At 48.0% G+C, this 20799-nt stretch overlaps 1 protein-coding gene across 8 annotated transcripts in view; it reads left to right on the forward strand.

The window, feature by feature from the left end:
• CELF1 (CUGBP Elav-like family member 1) overlaps nucleotides 1-20799 on the forward strand; it is a 383811-nt gene that overhangs the window by 296733 nt on the left and 66279 nt on the right. For 4 of the 8 annotated variants that reach the window (XM_069221621.1, XM_069221615.1, XM_069221619.1 and 1 more), the window contains exon 14: nucleotides 6913-8679. In XM_069221621.1, the coding sequence (XP_069077722.1) occupies nucleotides 6913-7040 (128 nt within the window). In that variant the 3' untranslated portion in view covers nucleotides 7041-8679. Of the gene's footprint in view, nucleotides 1-6912; nucleotides 8680-20799 lie in introns of those variants that run through there. The other 4 variants (XM_069221614.1, XM_069221618.1, XM_069221616.1 and 1 more) reach the window with 1 other exon arrangement.

The following is a 20799-nucleotide window of genomic DNA, read 5'->3' on the forward strand; positions in this document are numbered from 1 at the left end:
CCACACTCCCACCCGCAACCTACGTTCAGCCGACCTTGCACTAGCTACAGTTCTCTGCATCCAACGAACCAACACGGGAGGCAGGGCATTCTCTTACCTCGCCCCCAAAACCTGGAACTCCCTCCCCACAACCCCCCTCACCCCCCTTTTCTCAAGCGCCTTGAGACCCTCACGGGTGAGTAGTGCGCTCTATAAATTCTTTTGATTGATTGAACCCTTCTTAGTTTGAAATAGTATATACAGAGCCAACTTCCTACAGGGGTCTTTTAATTCCGTCTCTGACTTGTTCTTGTCAATTGTGTGATTTAGTTTTTTGCATGTTTTCAAGAATTGTTTTTAAGCACTTTAAGTCTAACCCCTCTGCCATCCTGCTTGGTGCAATTGTGTGTTTGATAGCATGTGTGGCTGTAGATACTCAGGCTCTACATACTCCTACCATGTAGTATTGGGTCTGGAGTTTTGCAAGCTTTTGTTTCAAGTCACGAGGTCAAGTGACTCCTCTTGGTGATGATGGGCATCAACTCCATTGTTAGATTTTCTCTCAGCTGGCTGGTTCGGACATGAATGCCTACGCTCCTTTTTAAAACTCCGTTTGGGTTCGACTTTTTTATTTTATTTTTTGGCTACATCTGCATTTTTTGTTGGAAAATTGTGCCGGTTCGACTGTTCGACCAAAGCCTCTTCAGGGCCTAACGTCAACATTACCAGCTTTCCCGAAAATGCTCCCCTGGTACTGGAACACACGGCCCTTTCGATTTTGCCCTCTTTGCCATGTGAAGTACCTGCACGCAGACCAACATTCGATGTGCAACTTGTGCCGGTCTCCAGACCACAAGGAATCAGACTGTAACGCATGCAAGTCCTTCAGGTTCAATGAAACACTTTGGGACCGCAGAGGTTGTCGCGTTGAGATGTCACACAGAGCCACCGACAACACTCCATTTGGTGAGAAGCATGCCCAGCATCTACCATCCATCGAAGAAGAGACCTTCTGTAGCTACTGAAGCTCCAGCTCGAGGTTGATCTAGAGATACATGAACTTCCTTCGGCTCAACCTGTGAGAACTGCAAACCCTGCCCTCCAAACAAAGCTGGCCAAAAAACCTTGGGCTTCTGTGGGTGCAGAGCCTGATGTCCCCGGTCCACCACTGCGGACTGGCCATTGTTTGCACTGGAAAATTGCTTCAGGCGCCCCGCCCCCATGCCCAATGCCGAAAGCACATGCCAAGACGAAATGTTCTGCATTGACCTCTTTGGACCAAGACCATCGTTCGCCACCGTCTCGACCTTCGGTACAGGCCTGGTAGTTGACTTTCACCACCTCTACAGTGCCTTACCCCTCAAGTTTGAAATCTTACCATCCTCCTGGTTCTGCGAATTGGGCTCTACCCTCTAATAAGATCCTAAGTCCAGGAATCTGCAGACCAGTCAACGGCAGTTTGTTGTTGGGACTCGGCGTCTGGGATTGTAGACATCCTTCAAAGCAACTGTGTGCGCAGAAATTACACCCAGATTGGCCCTGCACGTTTTTTCCAAAGTGGAACCGCCGCCTTGCGGAGACACATGATGCCACCTACTAGTGTGCAGCGGTCCTTTCAAGTGTTTCCAAATCCAGTCTGACCTAGGGAATATTCAGAAGGCAGGGAATCTGCGGATAGTCAGTCTCTACCAGAAAGAGTGCTACCAGCAAATAAGTATGTTCTTCAGTACTTCCTTTGTTTTTGATCTATCCAGACAGAATCACTAGTTGGTCCAATTGCCTCATTATCTGTTTTTTGAGAACCCGTGTGTAGGAAGTTGGCTCTGTATGTGCTATTTCAAAGTAAGGAATAGCATGCACAGAGTCCAAGGGTTCCCCTTAGAGGTAAAATAGTGGTAAAAAGAGATAATACTAATGCTCTATTTTGTGGTAGTGTGGTCGAGCAGTAGGCTTATCCAAGGAGTAGTGTTAAGCATTTGTTGTACATACACATAGACAATAAATGAGGTACACACACTCAGAGACAAATCCAGCCAATAGGTTTTGTATAGAAAAATATCTTTTCTTAGTTTATTTTAAGAACCACAGGTTCAAATTTAACATGTAATATCTTGTTTGAAAGGTATTGCAGGTAAGTACATTAGGAACTTTGAATCATTTCAATTGCATGTATACTTTTCAAGTTATTCACAAATAGCTATTTTAAAAGTGGACACTTAGTGCAATTTTCACAGTTCCTGGGGGAGGTAAGTTTTTGTTAGTTTTACCAGGTAAGTACGACACTTACAGGGTTCAGGTCTTGGTCCAAGGTAGCCCACCGTTGGGGGTTCAGAGCAACCCCAAAGTTGCCACACCAGCAGCTCAGGGCCGGTCAGGTGCAGAGTTCAAAGTGGTGCCCAAAACGCATAGGCTTCAATGGAGAGAAGGGGGTGCCCCGGTTCCGGTCTGCCAGCAGGTAAGTACCCGCGTCTTCGGAGGGCAGACCAGGGGGGTTTTGTAGGGCACCGGGGGGGACACAAGCCCACACAGAAATTTCACCCTCAGCGGCGCGGGGCGGCCGGGTGCAGTGTTAGAACAAGCGTCGGGTTCGCAATGGAAGTCAATGAGAGATCAAGGGATCTCTTCAGCGCTGCAGGCAGGCAAGGGGGGGGCTTCCTCGGGGAAACCTCCATTTGGGCAAGGGAGAGGGACTCCTGGGGGTCACTTCTGCAGTGAAAGTCCGGTCCTTCAGGTCCTGGGGGCTGCGGGTGCAGGGTCTTTTCCAGGCGTCGGGACTTAGGTTTCAGAGAGTCGCGGTCAGGGGAAGCCTCGGGATTCCCTCTGCAGGCGGCGCTGTGGGGGCTCAGGGGGGACAGGTTTTGGTACTCACAGTCGTAGAGTAGTCCGGGGTCCTCCCTGAGGTGTTGGTTCTCCACCAGCCGAGTCGGGGTCGCCGGGTGCAGTGTTGCAAGTCTCACGCTTCTTGCGGGGAGATTGCAGGGGTCTTTAAAGCTGCTCCTTTGGATAAAGTTGCAGTCTTTTTGGAGCAGGTCCGCTGTCCTCGGGAGTTTCTTGTCGTCGTCGAAGTAGGGCAGTCCTCAGAGGATTCAGAGGTCGCTGGTCCCTTTGGAAGGCGTCGCTGGAGCAGAGTTCTTTGGAAGGCAGGAGACAGGCCGGTGAGTTTCTGGAGCCAAGGCAGTTGTTGTCTTCTGGTCTTCCTCTGCAGGGGTTTTCAGCTAGGCAGTCCTTCTTCTTGTAGTTGCAGGAATCTAAATCTTTAGGTTCAGGGAAGCCCTTAAATACTAAATTTAAGGGCGTGTTTAGGTCTGGGGGGTTAGTAGCCAATGGCTACTAGCCCGGAGGGTGGGTACACCCTCTTTGTGCCTCCTCCCAAGGGGAGGGGGTCACATCCCTAATCCTATTGGGGGAATCCTCCATCTGCAAGATGGAGGATTTCTTAAAGTTAGAGTTACCTCAGCTCAGGACACCTTAGGGGCTGTCCTGACTGGCCAGTGACTCCTCCTTGTTATTCTCATTATTTTCTCCGGCCTTGCCGCCAAAAGTGGGGGCCGGGGCCGGAGGGGGCGGGCAACTCCACTAGCTGGAGTGTCCTGCGGTGCTGTGACAAAGGGGTGAGCCTTTGAGGCTCACCGCCAGGTGTTACAGCTCCTGCCTGGGGGAGGTGTTAGCATCTCCACCCAGTGCAGGCTTTGTTACTGGCCTCAGAGTGACAAAGGCACTCTCCCCATGGGGCCAGCAACATGTCTCTAGTGTGGCAGGCTGCTGGAACCAGTCAGCCTACACAGATAGTCGGTTAAGTTTCAGGGGGCACCTCTAAGGTGCCCTCTGTGGTGTATTTTACAATAAAATTTACACTGGCTTCAGTGTGCATTTATTGTGCTGAGAAGTTTGATACTAAACTTCCCAGTTTTCAGTGTAGCCATTATGGTGCTGTGGAGTTCGTGTAAAACAGACTCCCAGACCATATACTCTTATGGCTACCCTGCACTTACAATGTCTAAGGTTTTGCTTAGACACTGTAGGGGCATAGTGCTCATGCACATATGCCCTCACCCGTGGTATAGTGCACCCTGCCTTAGGGCTGTAAGGCCTACTAGAGGGGTGACTTACCTATGCCACAGGCAGTGGGAGGTTGGCATGGCACCCTGAGGGGAGTGCCATGTCGACTTAGTCATTTTCTCCCATCAGCACACACAAGCTGGCAAGCAGTGTGTCTGTGCTGAGTGAGGGGTCCCTAGGGTGGCATAAGACATGCTGCAGCCCTTAGAGACCTTCCCTGGCATCAGGGCCCTTGGTACCAGGGGTACCAGTTACAAGGGACTTACCTAGGTGCCAGGGTTGTGCCAATTGTGGAAACAATGGTACATTTTAGGTGAAAGAACGCTGGTGCTGGGGCCTGGTTAGCAGGGTCCCAGCACACTTCTCAGTCAAGTCAGCATCAGTATCAGGCAAAAAGTGGGGGGGTAACTGCAACAGGGAGCCATTTCTTTACACCGTGGATGTCCTAAAAACTCCTTTCTCTGTTCAGGCAGTGAAGAAATGTATAGGAAAGTAATTCAGACCCAGTTGATACCAGCTGATTTGGTTGTTAGTGGCAACTAAAAAGAAATGTAATCCAGTTGGCCTGAAGAAGCTGATGTAGGATAGCCGATGATCGGATGCCTTTGGAAGGATTTGCCAAGCTCCTGGAGGCATTGCTGAACCTGCCAGTTAGTCTGTTTTAAGAGTAAAAAGAGAACCTCATGGAGGTAGTCAGTGAAGCGTTGTTGACATCTAACCATATTGTAGTAAAGAATACTGCAAACATAGCTGTGTTTTTTGTTTTTTGCTATGAAGCATAATTTTCGGTTTAGGCTTACATTTATAATCCCACAATCTCAGCAAAAAATAGTTGCTTTAACTGTGGTTCTCTTTTCAGAGCTCAGGCAGATGAAGAGATCCAGAAAATGAAATTCGAGTGAGATTTTGAAGTCGATGGGTTTTTTAAATATGAAGTAATTTCTTAGCATCCAGTTTTGATCTTAAGGAAGAGGTAGCGGTCTACTGGTCTCTGCCACCTCAGGTCAGGCTTTAGTTAAGCAGTGTCTCCATAACTCTGCCGGGGTGTGGGAGTATTTCCAAACATCACTAAGCATGACAGGAAGTTGTTAAATATGATTGCTAATATTGTTCAAAAAGGTTGAATAGTCACATTTTTCTAGTTCCCCTCCAGGGGACTGAAATCCTGCAGTGCTGCAATGCTAATTGAGTAGACCATGCCGCTGACTTGCTTTCTTGGAGAAAGAGGCAACAGAGCTTGTGCATCAGTAGAACAAAGGAGTTTGTTTCTGCCAAAGCACTATGCAATTCCACTTTAACACCTCCATATGGTGCTCTCTTGGTCTTCCTGCCATATACCACCTTTTTTCCTGAAAGAATGGCATTAAGAACCGTAGCTACGTTCCTGCTGTTTGAGGTCATTTCTCTTCTGATCTTGTGTGTCGCATTATTCCTCAAAAAGAGGACAGGCTCCATAGTTTAGACTCCTAGAGAGTTTTGAGCTTTCACATTGATCGCACCAAGGAACATCAGGTGAATATCCGCTCTTAGCTGGGTCCTCTGGGCAAGATAATGCAGAAGGAGACCATCTCACATGTGGGCTTATTCCACCATAATGTCTATGACTGCTACCACGGCGTTGGTATTAGTGCCTCTTCAGGATATCTGTCAAACAGATACATGGACATCTTTGCACACAGTCACCTAGCACTATTGCCCATTCATGTTCATCGGGATGGGCTTTTTGCCTATTTGGTCCTGCAGGACTTCTTAGTCTGAGCCATTCCACAGACTCACCACCTTAGGAGGTACTGCTTTGGTGTCTAATCACAGGGTGAAGAATGTACGATTAATAATGCTCTTTCTGGTGAGTACTCTGTCTAACCGCAGATTCCTCACTGCTCTCCCTCTTCCCCGTTCTGAGGAATGGTCTCCATTTCCTTCTAAAAATCTGTACACTAGTCCTTATAATTTGCTTCTGGGCTGTACGTCTGACAGAGCGTGCATGCTTCCAAATGAAACGGGTGTCATTGTGCACAGGTGATGCTTAATTAAATGCATCCCAGCTTGTCACTAATGCTGCAAAGTTGGCGTGGAGTCCTATGGTGCCACCCACTGGCACACAAGCACTGTTTTCTTGAGTTTCTGGATCCATTCTGAATCTGGGGTTGGATAGAGTATCTAGCAGAAAGAGCTTTACCAAAGATAAGTAACTTTTTCTTTGTCATGGTATCCTTTTCTGGGAGTTTTCTAGCTGTAAACAGGAGTTGAGTGGATGGGTGTCCGTGCAAGGCCCTTGCTACCGTCCGATAGAGCGACATTTTAATCTTTTGCCTTTTAGACGTCTGTGTATCTAGCCCACTTCGTGTTTTTTTTATTTTTTATGTCCTTTTACAAAAGGTCGTTTTTCACAGCTCATAAGTGTGATCCAGCTCTGGGAGTTTTCCAGAGTTGTTATATTTTGTTAGATGTAAATATTCTGCATGATAGTGAGAGAGATCTTGAACACTTTCCAGAAATTGACCAGAGGTGTAAAAGAAATAGAGATTAGAAGTGGGGTTGGGATGGGTGACTAGAGTAGTTAACTTCTGTGATTTCTTACTCCTTTTGGAAAATGGCTTAGTGTCTTCTCAGCTCTGGTGAGTCGAGTTGCTCTTTGCTAGCTGTTACTACACATCATTTAGGGTTGCACTAAAGAATGATAGGCAGACTGAGGTTACATGGGTGGGGGGGGGGGGGTGAGCAGGCAGAAATGGCATAGATGCATTCCTTAGTTGGCAGGCAGTGTTGTCAAGCTCTTCAGGGACTAGTGGGAGTTTGACTGCTATGGATTTCCCTTTCACTCTTGCAGTGTCTCTTCCAAGATTGTGTTTATAGCTTTCCATTGTCTCTTAGGTTTTGTAAGCTACGACAATCCAGTCTCTGCTCAGGCAGCAATCCAGTCCATGAATGGCTTTCAGATTGGGATGAAGCGACTGAAGGTGCAGCTGAAGCGCTCCAAAAATGACAGCAAGCCATACTGATCCACTTCCCTCCATGTTCTGGTAAGTGGGAGGAGAATCCTCACCCCCAGGAGGGTGCGTGGCAGGAGCACATGCATCTTTACGCTTCAAGCACACCAGCAAGCACACCAGATTCTTATCTTTCCTGCCTTTGAACCTGATCTGTACGTAAAAGACTCTTCTCCCCTCCAGTGGACTTCGGGGACAGCTTCTTGTTGTGAATTTTGCTTTGTATGGAGGACAGACTTGTGCTATCGTTTTATGTGTTTCATTTTTAATCTTTTGGTGCCATATCAGTGATTCTTCTTTTTTCCCTATTTGGGGTTTGCTGTGTTTGTTACCCTTGTATTGAGTGTGCCAATTGTTGTGGGAGAGACAGGTCCTTATAGGAGCAGAACTCAGATCTGACATATCAGCAGCTGCGCTTGATGGTACAGATACTGGCCTGAGACTGCCTAATCAAACACCAGTGTGTGAGCAGTCCAGCAGGTATGTTTAACTGACACTCTTCCTAGCCAAAGGACATACTTGGACCATGTAGTGTCCTAACTGTACTACGAGCAGGTGTATATTGAATAGTGAGAGCCGTCCCACAGATGTACACACTGTTCTTTCTTTAGTACCAGGGAGACATCTATGTATTGTGTAAGCTCTAAATGAGGCACACAGACACCATGTTGTTCCTACAGCTATCAGTACCTCACAGGCACTGAGGCTACAAAGTGTCAGAGCTGTTCTAGAGGCAATACAAACACAAGATGCCCTAGCAATCCCAAAGACACAAACATTGGGCAGTATCTGTTTTATTAACAGCCCAGTATGTGGGAGATTGGCATCATGCAGCCTTAACCTATGCCAAGGAAGCACTGTGAGCTACTCCCACATTGTAAGCAGCAAAGCACCCATGTGTCTAGACATGCATTTGTCCTGCAGCCCCCCGTCCGCATGGACAAGTCTTTGGGTCCGTCTAAGGTTTGATGTACTAGGCATTGAAGACAAACCTGAGCAGTAAAAGATTGACAGTGTTAGTAGCAGTAGTGTTCTTGCTTCCCTGAAGTTGCTGAGGTTGCTTTTATGTTGGGAAGAGGCTGATAAATTAGGAGCAACAACTATGTAAGGGTCTAGTTCTGCACCTTGTTACCTTGCTGCCTCTCTCCCCTCGGAGATGGTTTTTATGGAAGGGTCCCTAATCTAGTGTAAAGACTGCATGTGAGAGTCTGCCGCAACATGTCAGAGCCCTGCCCTTCCCCTCAATACTGGCATTTTGAATGATAGTATGTAGTGTTTCATTGTTTTATTTATATATTTAAATATTGTGGCATATACATACATATATATAAATGTGTGTGTATGTTATATGAACGTGTGTTAAAGATACTGTTTAAACTTGAATTCTGCACACTGAGGTTTGTCAAATTTGCAAAATGTGAAAAGTATTTGGAGCTTCCAGGGTCACAATGGGACTTTTTATGAATGCACCAATATCCCCCTAAAACAATGACTGGAGGGAAGAAACGTGGCGTTTTCTTGTACATTGCCATTTCTATTTTTATAGCGGTTTTATATTTATTGTCTAAATTATTTCACTCAGACGGCTGTGATTTTGTAGAATCTGGATTAATTGTTTTACACAAATAATTAAAACTGATTTTGTGAAGCATGTGTCGCCCATCACATTGACTGTGGGAGAACTGGGTGGAGCTATGTAGGACCATTGGGAGTGTAGTTTAAACATACTGGTTGCTCACCATCGGACTTAAGGAGAGAATCTGTGCTGAATACAGAGTAAAATCTGACAGCTCATCTTCTATGTCTAGAGATGATTTAAGGGGGGTGGAGAAAGGAGGAGGAATAAGTAGTTGGAGTAAATTCCATCTCTTGCTCCCTTAAAGCCTAAGACAATGGATATGGAATGTCTGTGAAATCTGACCCACCTCCTTGCCCATTAAATGTTATGTTGTGAGGATTTGTATAGTGTGCTTTATCACCCAAGGGCTGTCAAGGCACTGAAGCAGATGAGTAGGCCAATTGGTCTCCTAGTTGAATAGCCAGGTCTTCAGTTTCTGGCAGAACTTGAGTAATGAGGAGGAGTTCGTGGTGTGTAGTGGAAGGTCGCTCCAGGATTTAGCAGCGGTATAGGAGAAGGAGAGTCCTTCGCATTTGCTCCTGCAAATGCAGGGTATTTGCGTTAGAGGGAGTGTGGCTGAGCACAGTGGCCTGGTGAGTTATTGTAAGTTGAGGCAGTGATTGAGGTTGGCAGGTTCGTTGTTGAGGTTTTTGTATGCATGGGTCAGCAGTTTGAATTGATATTGCTTTTGGATTGGTAGCTGCTGTAGATCTGAGGTGGGGTGTGATGTGTGTGCTGCTGGAGACGTTGAGGATGAGTCGGCTGCAGCATTCTGGGTGGTGGAGTTTTTGTATAAGTTGGTTTGTAATGATGACTGCAGTGTTGCCATAATCGACCCTGCTGGTGACAACGGCCTGAGTGTGTATCTGGTGTCGGTGGTGACTTTCTTCAGAGGGGCTAGGGTATCCGTGTTGGAAGTGATCCTGTTAAAGACTTTGATGTTGGCATGCAGGTTGCCAGTGACGTTTGGTAGATGGGCTTTTGGAGTTTGGGGGTGTGTTGATGAAGTGGACGATGGAGTGGTGTAAGTGAGCAGAGTGTTGTGGCTGAACTGGACATTGTTGCTGGGTAGGGCCTTAGCAGTCTTGGTGAGTACCAGAACCAAAAGGCTCTTCAGTAGGGCAGTGAAGTTGGGATCTTTTCAGTTGTCGAGATTGAAGTTAAGCTCTCTGATTAACATGTTCTTCGAGCTGTTGGAGGCAATAAAATTTGTGAGGAGATTGCTAAAGGTGGCACATGGACCAGGGTATGGAGGTACGTACGCTATGGTGCAGAGGAAATAGAGAATTCTAGGAGCCCACAAAAGACAGTTCCTTTTTGCTGTCCATAGATGTGAATGTTGTAAAGACAACATTTAAGTGAAATCTAAGTAACCTTTTGACCTCTCATTGCAAGAGATGAGGACATAGGAACAGAGAAACATAAACGGATATCAAACTGACCTGACCCCTCACAATGGAGAGACTGGATCAAGGTTGAGCGTAAAGAGAACCGCACAGCCCACCCCCATATGTGTGAACAAGGCCAGGGATCAAATCTGAAACACACCATGTCAGATGGCTTAAACCCATAACACATGAAATTACTCTAGTGCTTTGGTTTGTTTGGCGGTAAAGACTGGAGCAGATGACTGTGTTGGCAACACTCACCCCCACCCCCGTTCAGATACAAAGGAGATGAGTGTGTATTTTTGCAGCGCAGATCCATTTTTTGGATTGACATGCTGTGCGTGTATTCCACCAACGGTTGGGTCAGGAAACTCCCAAGATGCAGGAATCCCAGAAAGGGCCTATCCAGCAAAGCCAAAGAGAATATCGAGGATGATGAACCAGCACTGGGAGGGGAGTTGGACCTCAAAGATGCTGCAGCCAAAGCTGAAAGGAGGAAAGCAGTGAAAGACCCCATAATATGACACCATCTAAGCCTTTCAGCACTTTTGTTACCTTCTGGTAAGTCCTTGGACTCCAAGTTCTCTAAAGCAACCTTTGTGTTGAAACACCAGACAACTGAAGGATAGCACACACATAAGGAGCTGTGTAGGTCCTCACCAAAAGGACACCGATGAGGGTCCCAAACCTCTAGCGAAACCCTTGACACAAATGAGCCCACCAGAGGGAACAAAGTAGATGAACAAAGACAAATTGGCAGGGGAACTGCCAACGTCAAAAAGGAAAAAAAAAGTCCTCACTCAATGTCGAACAAAGCGCACTCGAGGTCAAGCTGAAAAAGTCAAGGCTCAAAGCCAAACTAGCAGCACGTCTCTACAGTAGGAAGGAGTTCGACGATTCCCTGAGAGTTTGGCCACACAATGTAGGATTGCCAACTCCAGTGCTCTCCTTAACCTTTATTGGCACCAGCAGTTGAACTAGATCGAAGGGCTGATACAACACCTTCAGGAAGAGTTCTGCAAGAGAGCTAAGGCCATGGTCCAGGAGGGTAAAAATATCACAATCTGCTGCCTCAAATCGACCCTGAATTCAGCAAATACTGCCAGCAGACAGATGTGCATGAGCACCACACTCTGGAGGCACACCTGGCTGGGAGTCCTTCAGAACCGAGGTGCAGACTTCTGTCATCAATATTCCTTTCATGGGTGAGGCTCTGTTTGGACAAGCACTAGATGAGTCGCTACAACAATTACTAAAAGAGCAGTGGGACGGCATAGGCCAGGGTTGTATTAGAGCTCAAAGGAACTTTTAGCATAGGAGGAACGTCTGCCAGAGGACCAGCAGGCGGGCGGGCTTTCCAACCAAACAATAATCCTAACAAAAACACTAAAACCTCACTTATTAAACATCACAGCAACCCTCACACCAGCAGTGGCAACATACACCAAAGTAGGGCTTTGAAGGAAGGCCAAGAGGAAGAGGCCTACCCCCCAGATGAGTAGGATCAACAAACAAGTGACTCCTTTGTCACATAGCCCCAACACAAAACACCAATGGGGGCGAGAATAGGAGGGTTCCTCCTAGAGACTAGGTCTATAGCCTCAGACAACTGAATTTTAAACAAGACGTAGCTACTGCATAGACCTCGCCAACCCTGCATGACCCTCTAAGAGTAAATACCTTTTCTCTTCCAGGGGATCGTCATCAATAGTCATAAACATTGAATATTCCCACCCTCGTGCGGGGACCCCGGAGCATACATAAAATACACACATACAAAAGTATGAAATATGCACGGAAAAAAAAAATATATATATATATAGCATTTTTAGTAGACAAATTTTCAAACTAAACTCATACATACATGTGTAAAACAGCAATGCAGACTATAATCATAAACAGGCAAAAATGCTTTATTTCTATGTTTTTTTTTTTTTTTTTTTTTTTTTTTTTTTTTTAAACCGTCCTTTTCAAAATTACAATAAGAGAAAAAACTTTCCGAAGCCCCATAGCTGGTCCTAGGGAAAGAAGCAGTAGCAACATCAGAGAAAAAACGACATTGAAAACAATGGAGCATTCTTAGCCAATAGGCTGCATGCAGGTTAACACAGGAGAACCATAAAAATTCTGGCACTGTGCCTTTAAGACCCTGAGCACCTCCAGTATCCCACCATGCCTCAGGGGTGAAGAAGAGGTGACAGTTGGTTCACAGTTAGGTCAGTTCTTTTTTCCGGCTTCTTCTGAGAGGATCCTGGAGCATTGAGCTCTCAGTTTTTCTGAGTTTTTCTCAGAAAAATACCTCAAAACAGTGTTTTATTTCTGCTTTCACTCGACATTTAACACCTTTGTCTGAGTCAAGAAACGTTCTCCTGACTGAAAAATGCCTTCTCTTTTTGTGAAGTGCCCTTCCTGTGGGAAGAAGGCGGCCCAGTCAGATCCACACACTCTCTGCATTGTGTGTTTGCCTCAGAGTCACTGCCCTGACACTTGCAGACACTGCAAGAACATGTCAAAAAGGACTCTGAAGGACAGGGAGAAGATCAGACTTCATGGTCTTCATGAGAGGCAGAAGACATCGTCCTCTTCACTTCCCAGGCAGCCAACAAGCCATTCTCAGGAGAGACAGGCTAGATCGACGTCAGCAGGTAGGAAGGTACCTGTTTGTTCCCCGTCGACATCATCGCTGCCACCGTCACATCGCCATAGATCGACGGCGACCCGACCGACGTCGAAGGAACATGGCCACCACAGGGGCAGATCTCCGGTTACCCACTGATCGACGTCGGGCCAGCACCGGCGTGCCCATTCGCCGTCAAAGGCCTCGCACCCCTCAACGGCAGGGAAAGCGACGTCAAAATCGCCTCAACAGCGTGAGCGCAGACATCCGCCGTCGACGGCTCATCTCTCGACGGCGAGGCACACAACGTCGAGCAGGTCGCGGTCAAGGGATCGCTGGTCACAGTCAAGGCGCTCGATGTTGAGACCAGAGCAACCCACGTCACTCCCTTCGACGTCGTTGCAGCTGTCGACGTCAACACAGTTTTTGCCTGTCTTGCAAGGAGAAGAGCGTCTGCTTCCGCCGGCGGATAAGACCACTCCAACATCTCCGGTGGTCTCCATAAGGAGTGGTTCATCTGGGCGGTCGAGAGCTGCATCGTCTGGGCATGTCTCGCCCATCAACTTGTCGCCAAGGTGGTTGGAGAGCCTTAATAGAACGACTGCCTCCCCAGACTCGCAGTACTCGAGGATGTACTCGCCTTCGGCCTCTCTCCCGAGAACACCATCGCCAACAACGCAGGCAGGATGGGCTCGTTCTGCGTCTCACCAGTCGGCCACGAGGCCTCGACGCGCTGCTACAGCATCTCGGAGCAGGTCACACTCCCAGAGACGTTCTAGATCACGGTCACGCCATCGCAGAAGGTCTCCTTCTTGGACATCGCCTGGGTCCTCAGTAAGAGAGTACTCCCTGACCTTAACGGATTCTCCACCAGCTAGAGTCTCCCTGGTGGACGATATCACAACCTTTAACGAGGTGCTTCTCAGAGGAGCAAAAAAACTAAATATAGAGGTCCCGGAACCTTCAACCTCCTCATCTGTGATCTTTGAAACCCTGCAACATAGAGCGGTTTCACAGAAATTGCTACCGCTAGTGCCTGGTCTTTTACAACCAACCATGGACACCTTTGTTAGCACCAGCCACCCTCAGATCAGCTCCTGCTAGGATCTTGAAGAAATATAAGGCACCTGAGCAAGATCCTTTGTTTCTCAGGACTGATCCACCACCGGACTCAGTCATATTGGCCGCAGCCTGGAAGACGCACTCAGTGGCATCATCCTCAACGGTTCCACCGGACAAAGATTAGACACCTGGACTCTCTGGGGAAGATGTGTGGCACGGTGGCTTCCATGATGAAGGTCTCCAGTGCCTCCGCACTCCTAGGCAGATATGACCGTTCACTCTGGGACTCACTGAGCAGGTTCGCAGAGAAATTGCCTAGGGAGGACATGCAGGATTTTCAGGAGATCCTTCAGGAGGGGTGTCTGGTCTCCAATCAGGTCATTAGTGCAGCAGCAGATGGGGCAGACTTAGCTGCACATGGTTACGCGCATGGGGTTTGTGCGAGAAGGTCTTCCTGGCTGAGACTGACAGGATTGAAGCAGGAAGCGCAGCAGCGTGTCCTAAACCTTCCGTTCAACGGAAACTCGCTTTTTGGAACCCATACAGATGAGGAGATGGCGCGTATCAAGACGGAAGTGGACACCATGAGAGCAGTGGGCCTGGAGAGGAAAAAAGGACTTCAGGCGAAGGTATAGACCTTACGACAGGCCCCCTTTTCAGCAGAGGGTTCTAACCCCTCATTGGTCCCTGAGGCTGCAACAGAGACAAGGGTGCCCACTTTTCCAATCTCGTAAGACCACGAGAGACCGAGGGTCAAGCAGACCACAGCAGTCCACACCCAAAGCTCCGGCAAAGCAATGAGGACTCGCTTCCCTTAACACTGTGCACCACTCCATCACAGCGTTCATTCACAAGTGGCGTGGCATAACAAAAGACAAATGGGTGCTCAACATTGTAGAGAATGGATACTCTCTTCTTTTCCGACAACCTCCTCACTTGCCACCAACCAAATGCAATCCAGCTCACATGGGCCTATTACGCAAAGAGGCTCACGCCCTTTTACGGAAAAAGCAATAGAAAAAGTCCCAGTCGTGCACAGAGGGAAGGGAGTATACTCCCGCTATTTTCTGGTAGCAAAAAAAAGGTCAAGAAGGAGTTTTCAGACCGATTCTGGACTTACGACTACTGAACAAGTACATAAAAAAGCAAAAGTTCAGGATGCTGGCTCCACCAGATTTTCCCTCCGCTACATCGAGGAGACTGGATATGCTCCATAGACCTGCAAGACGCGTACTTTCATATCCCGATCATTCCCAAGCATCGGAAATTCCTACGCTTGCGGATAGCCTCCCAGCACTATCAGTTCAAGGTGCTTCCATTCGGCCTCAAATCTGCCCCTCGCGTTTTCTCAAAATGCCTAGCAATGGTATCGGCGCATCTAAGGAAGCAAAAAAATCTTCATTTACCCGTACCTAGACGACTGGCTACTGAAAGCCTCTTCTCCGGAGCAGGCGAGAAGCCATCGGGACATTGTGCTCAGTGTTTTCAGGTCTCTAGGTCTACAAATCAACTACCAAAAGTCCACCCTAATTCCAACGCAAAAACTCCACTACCTGGGAGCAATACTGGATACAAAGCTCGAAAGAGTGTATCCTTTGGAGGAACTACTGTTTTCACTAAAGAGAAAGTGTCAAGACCTTCTGACGTCCGAAGCACCTACAGCCCGTCAGGTGACATCTCTACTGGGCTCCATGGCCTTGTGCATTTTCATTGTCCCGAATGCCAGGCTACATATGAGGCCTCTTCAAGAGGCGCTGGAAACCAACTGGAACGATAGCACAGGCCGCTGGGAGGACAGAATGCGTCTTACGATAGGAGCACGACAATTGTTGCAATGGTGGATGCACAGACCTCACCTGTCAGTAGGAGCTCCGTTTCACCAGTTAATCCCGTCTGACACTCTGGTAACGGATGTGTCGCTTCAGGGATGGGGAGCTCATCTGGGTTCCCTTCAAGCTGAGGGTCGTTGGTCTGACAACGAAAGAGTACCACATCAACCTGCTGGAGCTCAGAGCAGTACATCTGGCTCTCAAGTCTTTTGCTCCATTGATTCAGGGGAAATCTCTTCTAGTGCAAACGGACAATACGACGACAATGTATTATCTGAACAGACAAGGAGGAACAAGATCCCTGCCCCTATCTCGGGAGTCTAAGGCCATCTGGCTTTGGCTCTTAGTGAGAGGAATGTCGCTTACAGCAGTTCACCTACCAGGGCAACAAAATGTGGAGGCGGACTTCCTGAGCAGAAATCTCGAGGCCGCCCACGATTGGGTCCTTCACGACGGTCGTCGAAGACATCTTCGCTCAATGGGGTCGGCCTCAATTGGATCTCTTCGCAGACTAGGTAAACAGGAAATGCCCAGACTTCGTGTCCAGGTTCTACCGTCCGGGATCTCGAGGGAATGCCCTGTTGATCGACTGGTCAGGGATATATCTCTACGCTTTTCCACTGATCCCTCTCATACCTGCGGTGATCAACAAAATCTACAGATCCAGCACCAGAACGATTCTCATAGCTCCGCAATGGCCTCGTCAGTTCTGGTACACAGATTTCAACCTATCGGAACAACCTCACAGGAGGCTGCAGTGCAGACCGGATCTCCTTTGCAGGCTGGGAGGCAGGATACTTCACCCCAACCTTCCCTCTCTGAGCTTGACGGCATGGCTCCTGAATTCCTGCAGTATGGGCACCTAGGGCTCTCACAGGAGTGCTTGAACATCTTAAAGGAGTCCAGACGACCTTCCACGCGGCGTTCTTACGCGTTCAAGTGGAAGAGGTTCTACATATGGTGTCGTCAGCAAGGTCAGAATCCTATACTGGCTCAGGAGGAGGTCATACTGTCTTACCTACTCCATTTGGCAAAATCGGGTCTGCAAGTGTCATCTATTAAGGTACATTTATCTGCCATTACAGCCTATTGTAAGTCACCTTCTCAGGAATCCTTTTTTACGAGACCAGCAGTCAAGGATTTCTTAGAAGGTTTGAAAAAAGTTTTTCCACCCATTCGGAAACCCTCCCCTCCATGGGAGCTGAACATAGTTGTAGGAAGTTGGCTCTGTATGTGCTATTTCAAAGTAAGGAATAGCATGCACAGAGTCCAAGGGTTCCCCTTAGAGGTAAAATAGTGGTAAAAATAGATAATACTAATGCTCTATTTTGTGGTAGTGTGGTCGAGCAGTAGGCTTATCCAAGGAGTAGTGTTAAGCATTTGTTGTACATACACATAGACAATAAATGAGGTACACACACTCAGAGACAAATCCAGCCAATAGGTTTTTATATAGAAAAATATCTTTTCTTAGTTTATTTTAAGAACCACAGGTTCAAATTCTACATGTAATAGCTCATTCGAAAGGTATTGCAGGTAAGTACTTTAGGAACTTCAAATCATCAAAATTGCATGTATACTTTTCAAGTTATTCACAAATAGCTGTTTTAAAAGTGGACACTTAGTGCAATTTTCACAGTTCCTAGGGGAGGTAAGTATTTGTTAGTTTTACCAGGTGTAGGAAGTTGGCTCTGTATGTGCTATTTCAAAGTAAGGAATAGCATGCACAGAGTCCAAGGGTTCCCCTTAGAGGTAAAATAGTGGTAAAAATAGATAATACTAATGCTCTATTTTGTGGTAGTGTGGTCGAGCAGTAGGCTTATCCAAGGAGTAGTGTTAAGCATTTGTTGTACATACACAAGACAATAAATGAGGTACACACACTCAGAGACAAATCCAGCCAATAGGTTTTTATATAGAAAAATATCTTTTCTTAGTTTATTTTAAGAACCACAGGTTCAAATTCTACATGTAATATCTCATTCGAAAGGTATTGCAGGTAAGTACTTTAGGAACTTCAAATCATCAAAATTGCATGTATACTTTTCAAGTTATTGACAAATAGCTGTTTTAAAAGTGGACACTTAGTGCAATTTTCACAGTTCCTGGGGGAGGTAAGTTTTTGTTAGTTTTACCAGGTAAGTAGGACACTTACAGGGTTCAGTTCTTGGTCCAAGGTAGCCCACCGTTGGGGGTTCAGAGCAACCCCAAAGTCACCACACCAGCAGCTCAGGGCCGGTCAGGTGCAGAGTTCAAAGTGGTGCCCAAAACACATAGGCTAGAATGGAGAGAAGGGGGTGCCCCGGTTCCGATCTGCTTGCAGGTAAGTACCCGCGTCTTCGGAGGGCAGACCAGAGGGGTTTTGTAGGGCACCGGGGGGGACACAAGTTGACACAGAAATTTCACCCTCAGCAGCGCGGGGGCGGCCGGGTGCAGTGTAGAAACAAGCGTCGGGTTTGTAATGGAAGTCAATGGGAGATCTAGGGATCTCTTCAGCGCTGCAGGCAGGCAAGGGGGGGATTCCTCGGGGAAACCTCCACTTGGGCGAGGGAGAGGGACTCCTGGGGGTCACTCCTCCAGTGAAAGTCCGGTCCTTCAGGTCCTGGGGGCTGCGGGTGCAGGGTCTCTCCCAGGCGTCGGGACTTTAGGTTCAAAGAGTCGCGGTCAGGGGAAGCCTCGGGATTCCCTCTGCAGGCGGCGCTGTGGGGGCTCAGGGGGGACAGGTTTTGGTACTCACAGTATCAGAGTAGTCCTGGGGTCCCTCCTGAGGTGTTGGATCGCCACCAGCCGAGTCGGGGTCGCCGGGTGCAGTGTTGCAAGTCTCACGCTTCTTGCGGGGAGCTTGCAGGGTTCTTTAAAGCTGCTGGAAACAAAGTTGCAGCTTTTCTTGGAGCAGGTCCGCTGTCCTCGGGAGTTTCTTGTTTTTTCGAAGCAGGGGCAGTCCTCAGAGGATGTCGAGGTCGCTGGTCCCTTTGGAAGGCGTCGCTGGAGCAGGATCTTTGGAAGGCAGGAGACAGGCCGGTGAGTTTCTGGAGCCAAGGCAGTTGTCGTCTTCTGGTCTTCCGCTGCAGGGGTTTTCAGCTGGGCAGTCCTTCTTCTTGTAGTTGCAGGAATCTAATTTTCTAGGGTTCAGGGTAGCCCTTAAATACTAAATTTAAGGGCGTGTTTAGGTCTGGGGGGTTAGTAGCCAATGGCTACTAGCCCTGAGGGTGGGTACACCCTCTTTGTGCCTCCTCCCAAGGGGAGGGGGTCACAATCCTAACCCTATTGGGGGAATCCTCCATCTGCAAGATGGAGGATTTCTAAAAGTTAGAGTCACCTCAGCTCAGGACACCTTAGGGGCTGTCCTGACTGGCCAGTGACTCCTCCTTGTTATTCTCATTATTTTCTCCGGCCTTGCCGCCAAAAGTGGGGCCTGGCCGGAGGGGGCGGGCAACTCCACTAGCTGGAGTGTCCTGCTGGGTTGGCACAAAGGAGGTGAGCCTTTGAGGCTCACCGCCAGGTGTGACAATTCCTGCCTGGGAGAGGTGTTAGCATCTCCACCCAGTGCAGGCTTTGTTACTGGCCTCAGAGTGACAAAGGCACTCTCCCCATGGGGCCAGCAACATGTCTCGGTTTGTGGCAGGCTGCTAAAACTAGTCAGCCTACACAGATAGTCGGTTAAGTTTCAGGGGGCACCTCTAAGGTGCCCTCTGTGGTGTATTTTACAATAAAATGTACACTGGCATCAGTGTGCATTTATTGTGCTGAGAAGTTTGATACCAAACTTCCCAGTTTTCAGTGTAGCCATTATGGTGCTGTGGAGTTCGTGTTTGACATACTCCCAGACCATATACTCTTATGGCTACCCTGCACTTACAATGTCTAAGGTTTTATTTAGACACTGTAGGGGTACCATGCTCATGCACTGGTACCCTCACCTATGGTATAGTGCACCCTGCCTTAGGGCTGTAAGGCCTGCTAGAGGGGTGTCTTACCTATACTGCATAGGCAGTGAGAGGCTGGCATGGCACCCTGAGGGGAGTGCCATGTCGACTTACTCGTTTTGTCCTCACTAGCACACACAAGCTGGCAAGCAGTGTGTCTGTGCAGAGTGAGAGGTCTCCAGGGTGGCATAAGACATGCTGCAGCCCTTAGAGACCTTCCTTGGCATCAGGGCCCTTGGTACTAGAAGTACCAGTTACAAGGGACTTATCTGGATGCCAGGGTCTGCCAATTGTGGATACAAAAGTACAGGTTAGGGAAAGAACACTGGTGCTGGGGCCTGGTTAGCAGGCCTCAGCACACTTTCAATTGTAAACATAGCATCAGCAAAGGCAAAAAGTCAGGGGGCAACCATGCCAAGGAGGCATTTCCTTACACAACCCCCCCCCAAACGAAAGAGGATGAGACTAACCTTTCCCAAGAGAGTCTTCATTTTCTAAGTGGAAGAACCTGGAAAGGCCATCTGCATTGGCATGGGCAGTCCCAGGTCTGTGTTCCACTATAAAGTCCATTCCCTGTAGGGAGATGGACCACCTCAACAGTTTAGGATTTTCACCTTTCATTTGCATCAGCCATTTGAGAGGTCTGTGGTCAGTTTGAACTAGGAAGTGAGTCCCAAAGAGGTATGGTCTCAGCTTCTTCAGGGACCAAACCACAGCAAAGGCCTCCCTCTCAATGGCACTCCAACGCTGCTCCCTGGGGAGTAACCTCCTGCTAATGAAAGCAACAGGTTGGTCAAGGCCATCATCATTGGTTTGGGACAAAACTGCCCCTATCCCATGTTCAGAGGCATCAGTCTGCACAATGAACTGCTTAGAATAATCTGGAGCTTTGAGAACTGGTGCTGAGCACATTGCCTGTTTCAGGGTGTCAAAGGCCTGTTGGCATTCCACAGTCCAGTTCACTTTCTTGGGCATTTTCTTGGAGGTGAGTTCAGTGAGGGCTGTCACAATGGATCCATATCCCTTCACAAACCTCCTGTAATACCCAGTCAAGCCAAGGAATGCCCTGACTTGAGTCTGGGTTTTTGGAGCTACCCAGTCCAGAATAGTCTGGATCTTGGGTTGGAGTGGCTGAACTTGGCCTCCACCTACAAGGTGTCCCAAGTAAACCACAGTTCCCTGCCCTATCTGGCATTTGGATGCCTTGATAGAGAGGCCTGCAGATTGCAGAGCCTTCAAAACCTTCCTCAGGTGGACCAGGTGATCCTGCCAGGTGGAGCTAAAGACAGCAATATCATCAAGATAAGCTGTGCTAAAGGACTCCAAGCCAG

This window comes from Pleurodeles waltl, chromosome 3_1 (genome assembly GCF_031143425.1).
Source record: "Pleurodeles waltl isolate 20211129_DDA chromosome 3_1, aPleWal1.hap1.20221129, whole genome shotgun sequence".
NCBI lineage: Eukaryota > Metazoa > Chordata > Amphibia > Caudata > Salamandridae > Pleurodeles > Pleurodeles waltl.